The 9,983-nt window shown below is 41.3% G+C and overlaps 1 protein-coding gene across 1 annotated transcript; it reads left to right on the top strand.

The window, feature by feature from the left end:
* The first annotated feature begins 2,487 nt into the window (after positions 1–2,487).
* Positions 2,488–7,529, top strand: TXNIP (thioredoxin interacting protein). Its single transcript, XM_075192831.1, has 8 exons — positions 2,488–2,924; positions 3,955–4,027; positions 4,135–4,282; positions 4,619–4,721; positions 4,861–5,117; positions 5,228–5,387; positions 5,495–5,646; positions 5,790–7,529. The coding sequence occupies exons 1-8, from the start codon at positions 2,675–2,677 to the stop codon at positions 5,820–5,822; spliced, it is 1,176 nt and encodes a 391-aa protein (XP_075048932.1). The 5' UTR covers positions 2,488–2,674; the 3' UTR covers positions 5,823–7,529.
* Positions 7,530–9,983: the final 2,454 nt, after the last annotated feature.

The following is a 9,983-nucleotide window of genomic DNA, read 5'->3' as shown; positions in this document are numbered from 1 at the left end:
TTTTTCATGAAACGGTCCTCTCGCGATCCAGTAGAAGGTCCATTGAAAGTATAGGGTGTGCGAGAGGCAGCCGCGTTAAAAGCTATTCAATTGTTTTTTAACGCGGCGGGTAAAACTGGAAAATATGCTGATTTATCTCGCACCTTTCTGGGGTGTGCTAAAAATAAAAAAACTCTGAAAAGTATTTGAAATCATGTAATAATGTGGAAAAAAAAGTTAAACTTATGTTTATCACTAATGCCTAACTTGTGTAAGTTGATTTTCTTATGAAAAAATAATGAAATAAAATAAAACTAAAAAGATAAAAAAAATAAAAACACTAAATGTATATATTTATGTATGTTTTTGGTACAAATATGAATGCAGTAATGTGTTTGCACATGGGATAGATGATTGTATGATAAAAAATAGTTTAATGAAAAAATATGCTAAAGAAAGTACTGTAATGTAGATATTATCAATGTGCAATCTAATGTATGCAAAACCTTTTTTTTGTGTTATACATGACCGCGTTAAAACTCTCCTTCACTCCTTGTCCGTATAAACATTACAGTATGTTTTTGTTTTGGCATTGCACAGCATAATAAAAATAAAAAACAAATGCAATGTTATTTAGTGGTCTTTTTATAGAGATGTAGCCTGCAGATCTTCCTAGGCAGTCTTTCTGTCATCACCTTCACACTTGATATGGCTGCTACATGTCAATGTACTTATAGCACGATCTCTTATGGGGTGCCTTTCTGCCACTGGTTGTCCTTATGAGTTCCAAGAAATAAATGCACATGGTTTCTCAGTTATCAGGTTTATCAAATATATTATCAGGCTGTAGCGGGACCCGTTCATCAGCAATGAAGGAATCGATGTGTGAGTTATATGGACATTTTCAGGCTGTTTTGCTTCACGCCCAAACTGCATTGCACAAGACAGCTTCCAAAATGTGCATATTTCCTTTTTCTTTTCCCCAAATGGCGGCGTTCGTCTAAAAGGATGTCTGCAATATTTTCCACGCTCCTACACATACTAATAATATTTTAAATATACAGGAATGCACTTAGATCGGAGTACTAAAGAAATAAATCAGTTTCCAGAATAAAATGTCAATATAAATGTATATAACCATAGGATCCCATTAGAGGCATCTGGGCACATACGACATAAACAAGTAGTCTAGATAATTTATCATGCTTTATAAAAATGCGCGGGCATGTGGGTATGAAGACGATACTTGTACGATTTAAAGCAGCGCACAATCCGCTGTATCAAATCTTTCCTTGACTGTCTCATATTAGCCAGAGGGAGATGTTAAAACAGCTTTGCCCATCGACTTTAACACCTTTTATATATACTTATATATATAAATATATATATGTATATATATATTAGCCCATGCCCTTGTGTTTCAAACTCCCATTGCCCTATAGATTGTAAGCTTGCGAGCAGGGTTCTCTTACCTCTCTGTCTATCTGTATTACCCAGTATTGTCTTATTAATGTTTGTTCCGAATTGTAAAGCGCTACGGAATTTGCTGGCGCTATATAAATAAATGTTGATGACGATGATATATATATATATATGTATATATATATATATATATACACATATATATAAATATATATCTATCTATATAGATATATATATATATAAATATATGTATATACACACATTGTAAATGATGGCAAATAACAACCACTTGGCTCATTTAGTCTGCTGAATTTGTAACCTATGGTAATATATATATATATATATATATATATATATATATATATATAATTGACCTTAGTCTCTCTTGGAGTGTGTATATTAGGGAATTTAGACTGCTCCAATGGGGCAGGGATTAATGTGAGTTCTTGGTGCAGCGTTGTGAAGTTAATGACGCTATATAAATAGCTGATAATGATGATTATATATATATATATATATATATATTTTTATTTTTTTTGTTTTGTATAATTATGTACTGAATAGATAGAATTGCTGCATTGTTTCCCTCAGTAATAACACAACACAAACATTTATTTCCACACCGTCACCTTATCTCTGACAGAACAGTTTCACTATCACCTACAACCACCCACCCAGGGAGTGTATCTGTATTTTCACTTTTCCACCTGAACTACCAGCAAGGCTCCCAGTCACAAACAACAGAGAGACTGTCATGGGTAATTGTATCACATCATCCCTGTTATTCCCACACTACCATCACCCCCCTCCTCCTCCTCCATCCTCTCTATCATAAACAACTCGAAGAATGAGCCCCGGGCCACGCCCCCTCCATCCTCTAGTCTTTTTTCCCGCGGTCTCCACGCTCTGTCCACGCGCCGCTCCGGCGCCCGCCATTGGCCGAGGGCTCCGGGAACCCTCAGCGTGCGGCCAATGGGGAGCCTGTGCACGAGGTGAGCACGGCGAGTAGGTCTGGGTGCACGTGGAGGAGAAGAGAGCAGAATGTGGGCGGGGCCTAGCGCAGGGCATATATATAGGGAGAGGTCCCAGCCCTTGTTTACAAACGCTTCCCCCCTCTCTTGGCAGCTGGGAGAGACGGGCTCAGGCTCTCGTGCTCTGTCTGCCTATAGAACGTTCAGAATAACAACAGAACACTCAGATACTCCTTCTATTGTCCAGGCTTCAGTATCACATCCCATTGTCCAGGCTTCAGTATCACATCCCATTGTCCATCATGGTGGTTTTTAAGAAGATCAAGTCCTTTGAGGTGTCCTTCACCGAGCCCGAGAAGGTGTACTGCGGAGGGGAGAAGGTGGCCGGCAAGGTGCTGGTGGAGGTGGCCGAGGTGACCAGGGTGACAGCTGTCAGGCTGCTGGCTTGTGGAGTGGCCAAAGTGCTGTGGTCCTCGGGCTCCCAGCACTGCAAGCAGGAGATGGAGTACCTGAGGTTTGAGGACACCTTGCAGATGGAAGACCAGCCCACTGGTGAGAGCAGCTGCTGGGTCTGTGGGAGGGGGGCTAATTCAATATTATCCTGGGTCTTATCAAACTGCCCCCCAGCTTTATAAGACCCCCTCCATTCTGTCTTACCTACTTATTTGCATAGGTCCCTTTAACTTCCTGGTGGCACAGACTTTATCCCCCACCTCATAGCAGTTTAATATAAGTATATGTTGGCTATTTATAATTGTTTAACTAGGAACCTCTGCATGTATGTATTACCCAGTATTGTTTTATTACTGTTTGTTCTCAATTATAAAACGCTGCAGAATCTGCTGGCGCTATATATAATTATTATTACCATTTAGTTATATAGCGCCACTAATTCCGCAGCGCTGAAGAGAGAACTCTCATCAGTCCCTGCCCCATTGGCGCTTACAGTCTTAATTCCCTAACATACAAACACTATATAAATGAATGTTTATGATGAAGGAACCACATATAGGGAATGTTTAATGTTCGTTTATAATGGGATATTTGGTTAATGCTGATCTTGAGTATGTATTGTAAAGTTATTTCCTAGTATTTAAATATTCTCATTAATTGAAAAATGCTAGTGTAATGTATTTTCCTAAATAAAAGGCATGTTTTATTGTAAAAAGGACTTTGTTGTGTATCGACCAGCCGTCTAAGTTAACGCTATGGTTCTTTACTTGTGTGTTGGAACGGCAGGGTTTGACAAGTAACTTCCCTTTGCTGTTGGCTTTGGCATTCCGTACTGTATTGCATACTGTATACGTGAAGCTTAATGATGAGCCCTGAGTCCTTTGGCAGAACGCTACGATCCAAATACTCTGCGCTGTGGTAGCAGAATTTGTGCTATTCAGCTGTTGACCCACAGCCAAAATATTACGTATTCGCTTGATTCTATTAAAGCATTGATCACATACATTTTAAGCGTGTGATAGATTTTGCACAATAATGCACGTTTGGTATCCCTTTATAAAATATTGCTAATCGACATGTATAAATGATACGAGTCTCCTAAAGCAAAATTGTTTTTTTTTTCTATTAGATTCTGATGGGTCTGTTATCCTGAGACCTGGGAACCATTACGAGTTCAAATTTGGATTTGAGCTTCCTCAGGGGTAAGTCAATGTCCTCAAAGCTTATTGCAGTCTTAATTTTACATGAAAGTCATAATTTGATAAAGATACATGAAGTCTGACCTGGTTTTTTCCTTGTCGCTTTGCAGACCTTTGGGGTCAACGTTTAAGGGAAAGTATGGTTCTGTGAAATACTGGGTCAAAGCGTTCCTTGAGCGACCATCCCACCCACCCCAAGAAGTGCAGAAGAAATTTGAAGTGGTCGACTTTGTGGACGTTAACACTCCAGACCTAATGGTAAGTATCCTTTTCATTGGTGACAAATGTTTCTGCAGAACCGTATCAAGGGTCCTATGTAGCCTTATGAGGAAACTTAATCTTCTGATGTCATTTTTAATGTGTTTTTTTTAAATTCAAAATGGTCTAATCTGTATTGTCACAAGTACAAAGCCAGAAGCAATGTCTGTGTGTAGTCTTGGCAAGGCCTAGATCTATGTAAACCTCGAGTCATTTGGTAATTAGCGTTAAGGATTAACACCAGAAGTCAAAAGGTCGTCCTAATTAGCCGTACCACTGTCCTGATGGCTTTCCTGTTCACTGAAGCTGAAATAACTAGGTTTCTTTTCCCTACAGTCTCCTAGTTTTGGCAAGAAGCACAAGAAGATGACCTGCTTGTTCATTCCTGACGGTCACATCACCATGAGTGCCAGCATCAACCGCAAGGGATTCTGTGAAGGTAAGTCTCTGTCTACAGTATAACACTGGGGATGGACTGATGGCTCTACAATTTATAAAATGAGTAATTTGTACAGATTAGCAGCCTGCAGCTTTTTCTTTCACAGTGTCTAACATTGTCGGCGTTTCCATTTTTATAGGAGATGACATCTGCATCTCTGCTGACTTTGAGAACACCTGCTCTCGGATTGTGGTGCCTAAAGCAGCCATCATCGCCAAGCACACTTATTTGGCCAACGGCCTCACCAAAGTCTTCACCCAGAAGCTCTGCAGCGTGAGGGGAAGCCACATCATCTCCGGCATGACCGACTCTTGGAGAGGAAAGAGCATCCGTGTTCCAAAGCTCAAGCCCTCTATCCTGGGGTGCAACATCCTGCGAGTGGAGTACTCGTTGTTGGTAGGTATTCTTCCACTGTCCTAACTTGCTTGTTTCTTGGTGTTTTAAAATAACTTTTAAATGATCGCATAGCTGTCTATTGAAACTAAAGGTCCTCTTGTTGACCACAGGTTTATGTCAGTGTTCCTGGAGCGAAGAAGGTCATTCTTGACTTGCCCCTTGTGATCGGCACCAGCTCGTCTGGTTTCAGCAGCCGCAGTTCAAGCATGGCTAGTCAGGCAAGCTCGGAAATGAGCTGGATCGATCTGAACATCCCAGGAACTCCCGAAGGTAACTTTTGTTTTTAGCTTTTAATTTTATGTCTTTATACTTTTTTCCCTGGATGACTTCATCCGCTGCAGAGCTTGTTATATTTACCGCCGTCTGTCCTTTTGCAGCGCCACCATGTTATCTGGACATCGTCCGTGAAGACCACAGGCTGGAAAGCCCAACCACTCCTCTGATTGACGAACTGGACAATATCTGTGACAGCCCTATCTTCATGTACGCTCCAGAGTTCAAATTCATGCCGCCTCCAACTTACACAGAGGTAAGCACCTAAAACCCATCATCGCCCCGTTCCTTGCATTGAAGGAGTTGAGTTGGAGCATGGCCGTGATGCGGCTAGCTTTCGGCAAGGCTTGTTAACCTTCTAAGAACGTCTACTAAATGGTTCTTCTTCTCTTTCTCCAGGTTGACGCCAACAAAAACGCCTGCGTGAATTAAACGCGACAAGAAGCACTTGGCTGTGCGTTATGATTGTTGAACTTTAAAAACGCTGTGTTACAAGCAACCCTGTCTCGACTTCATATGGCCTTATCTTCTGGGGTTCATGTCAAGAGACTGAACAAGATGCAAAGTCAAAAAGTTGACTACCCAAAGACTGTCCATTTCTTCAGGTGTGCCATCACAATGCAATGCAGTAGAGCTAGTCCTGCTGTCCCCCCTACCACCACATAGGCCTGCGGGGGTCTACAGACGATGGAAAAGAGAGAACACACTGGTCAGAGAACAGTGTGTGGGGTTCGGACTTGACGCCAAACTTGTGCGTCGCTTTTGATGTCTGATTTCAAAGTCATTTGTACTGCAAAGATGAATGTTCTCTTTGTGTTACTCCTGTATTTAAGTTCAGAGTCTAAGTATTTCATTCTAGTAAGAGCAATGTGTCAATCCGCCATGGTGTTTATATTCTGGTGCCTTATGTGTAAGGAGAAGGTATCATTCCAACTGGGAACTATTGAGCTTTTTGTAAATGCTTTCCCCTTTTTCCGAGGTGAAATAGCCAAAGATGGGTAAAAGGTATGCAACATTATGCGTGTCTTTCGTACGTACATCATGGCATAACCTTGAAATCTAGCACAAATTTATACACAGCTCCTAGAGGATTCGTATCCAAAAGATTAGTACTGCTTGACTTAATTCTATATAACAAGCATTTTTTATTTTATTTTCCTCGAATTTATAGTGTTCTTTTCGTGTTCGTTAAGCGCAGTGTTACATTGTGTTTGTTTTGTTTTTTTTGTAAGTACTTGTGTGAAACTAATAATCTGATGGGAGATTTGACCACTACACTCCATCTGTTGCTTTGTTTGAAAGTCTTCCAGGTTACTGTGCAACCATTAAACCTTCTTTTGTATCGCAAAATGGCCTTTATTAAGCATTTTTTGTAATGCCTTTTTGTAACCGCAAACTGACTCCTGTGAAGTACACCATTTCTCTGATGTCCAGAGCTGGCTTTCTTTTAAAAAGCCTATTTGCAATAAAGGGAATCATTAAGCCTTTTTTTTTTTTTTTTTTTTTTCCTGGTGGAGTTGGTGCAATGTTTTGCTTATTCCTAACAGTAATGGGGTAAAACTACAGGTTCATAATTTTTTTTTAAAGGACTTTTCTGAAAATAAAATGCTGCAGTGTAAAAAAAAGCCATACTATTATTTCAATGCACTTTGGTTTTGGATTGTTTTACTCTGGGTTAACTTGCAAGCATCCTCCGGAGAAAGTAAACTGTTTTCATACAATCTTTATCCGTGAGGAGTAAAGGACTATGGGATTTAAGCTGCAGCAATGCAGTAGCGGTAACAGCTGCCGTGTGTTAGAAAATATATGCTTGCTCAGTTTCCCTGTTAAAACTGTCTCAACCTAAATCTTCTGTTCGGATGTCTGACTGCCTGTTTTGAAGTATTGTAATTTCTCTTCAAGGGATGCACTTATTTGTTTTGTTTTTTTGTACTGTAATTTCGCACTGCATCTCTACGTGACTGCTCGTACACATTTCCTTGGCGAATGTATGCTTGCACCGAGGAGATATTATTGTAAAATTATTTACTTTGTATTTTGTATATCTGTTTCAGAGTTTTATTCTATTTTGTACTATGATATTTTTGCCTCATTTTGGGGATCTTTGTTTTCTAAATAAAAGTTGATAAAATTGTTAAACAGGTTTCGTCTGAATTAATTTTGGCACTAGGGGCAGGTGCAATAATCAATGCATCTGGGGTCGGACTTGAGATCGAATCTCATATAACCTCCCTCTAAAGCTACCATCACGTCCTTTGCTACTTGGCAACGTCTGCTAGGAATCAATCTGCTGCAGACTGGAATCCCTAGATAAATGGACTCCAATGACTTCTACAAAACAGGTGTAGAAATTTCCATTTAGTCTAAAATCCCAGTCGATTATAAGGAAATTGCCAACATGAAATCTCCATTTAAACTTGCTTAACTATCTATATTATCCAAATAAATATAGGATCACTGCCATACAATGTGTAGCAAGGACAACTAAAATGAACAACGGAACAGTTAATTAAAATCAGACTTGTCCATAGCACCATAATCTGGATAAATCCATGTATAGAGATCAGACCTTCACACCAGCCACAGATGTAGAAATCCAGTATTGGGTGGTTTTTACAGGGGGGGAGGGATCTATCCCAATAAATCAATTATACTTCAAGGGAAAAATATATATATTTTTTTATAACTAAGTGTTGGGAAAAGGCATAGACTGTCAGGACTGGGAGAGAGAAAGTAACGCAATGTAAGGTTAGACAGTAAAGGGGGTGGTCGGGTTATTCAGTTAGATTCCAGAGAGGATGAGAGCCGGTTACGTGTAAACCCATATCTGGTGGACCTTTTCTACCTTATCATGCAGGTGGTAGGGGAAGTGTTCCCTACAGGCAATAAACCAAATTTATGATTTCAGTGAAGAGATGCGGGGAGGGTCAATCTGCTTCCACAACTTGATAACCAAACAGCATGCTAGGGCCAGGACACCGGATGCTAACGTTGCTAAGTGAGTGTCAATATCATGGATGGGGTAACAAAGGAGAAAAGATGAGCGGTCCTTCCGGGCAGGACATTGGAGGATAAGGGATTGTTGTTTTATCATGTGTCCTAGTGTTCAGGAGGTATCTAGGAAAGATAAGACTAATAAAACTAGTGATTAATTGTATATGGGTTTCCAGTCTATTAGTAAAAGATAATGTTATCAAATGTACTAAAACTTATCATTAGATGTTTATGTTCATACATGGTCATCAGTACCTGGTAGACTAAAATGGTAGTTATGTGTTCAAGATTAGTGTGTGTTCTAGGTATACAGTATTGAGACATGTATGTGTAGGAGAGCTGTACGTGAAGGCACAGCACTAAGACATGTATGTGTAGGAGAGGTGTACGTGGAGGCAAAGCACAGACATGTATGTGTAGGAGAGCTGTACGTGGAGGGCACAGCACTGAGACATGTATGTGTAGGAGAGGTGTACATAGAGGGCACAGCACTGAGACATGTATGTGTAGGAGAGGTGTACATAGAGGGCACAGCACTGAGACATGTATGTGTAGGAGAGCTGTACGTGGAGGGCACGGCCCTGAGACATGTATGTGTAGGAGAGCTGTACGTGGAGGCAAAGCACTGAGACATGTATGTGTAGAAGAGCTGTACGTAGAGGCACAGCACTGAGACATGTATGTGTAGGAGAGCTGTACGTGGAGGGCACAGCACTGAGACATGTATGTGTAGGAGAGCTGTACGTAGAGGCACAGCACTGAGACATGTATGTGTAGGAGAGCTGTACGTAGAGGCACAGCACTGAGACATGTATGTGTAGGAGAGCTGTACGTGAAGGCAAAGCACAGACATGTATGTGTAGGAGAGCTGTACGTAGAGGGCACAGCACTGAGACATGTATGTGTAGGAGAGGTGTACGTGGAGGCAAAGCACTGAGACATGTATGTGTAGGAGAGCTGTACGTGGAGGCAAAGCACTGAGACATGTATGTGGAGGAGAGCTGTACGTGAAGGCACAGCACAGAGACATGTATGTGTAGGAGAGCTGTACGTGGAGGCAAAGCACTGAGACATGTATGTGTAGGAGAGGTGTACGTGGAGGGCACAGCACTGAGACATGTATGTGTAGGAGAGCTGTACGTAGAGGCACAGCACTGAGACATGTATGTGTAGAAGAGCTGTACGTAGAGGCACAGCACTGAGACATGTATGTGTAGGAGAGCTGTACGTGGAGGGCACAGCACTGAGACATGTATGTGTAGGAGAGCTGTACGTGGAGGGCACAGCACTGAGACATGTATGTGTAGGAGAGCTGTACGTAGAGGCACAGCACTGAGACATGTATGTGTAGGAGAGGTGTATGTGGAGGGCACAGCACTGAGACATGTATGTGTAGGAGAGGTGTATGTGGAGGGCACAGCACTGAGACATGTATGTGTAGGAGAGCTGTACGTAGAGGCACAGCACTGAGACATGTATGTGTAGGAGAGCTGTACGTAGAGGCACAGCACTGAGACATGTATGTGTAGGAGAGCTGTACGTAGAGGCACAGCACTGAGACATGTATGTGTAGGAGAGCTGTACGTAGAGGCACAGCAC

This window comes from Mixophyes fleayi, chromosome 12 (genome assembly GCF_038048845.1).
Source record: "Mixophyes fleayi isolate aMixFle1 chromosome 12, aMixFle1.hap1, whole genome shotgun sequence".
Classification (NCBI taxonomy): Eukaryota; Metazoa; Chordata; class Amphibia; order Anura; family Limnodynastidae; genus Mixophyes; species Mixophyes fleayi.
Note: the sequence above shows the minus strand (reverse complement) of the source record. Positions and strands in the feature narration are given on the sequence as shown.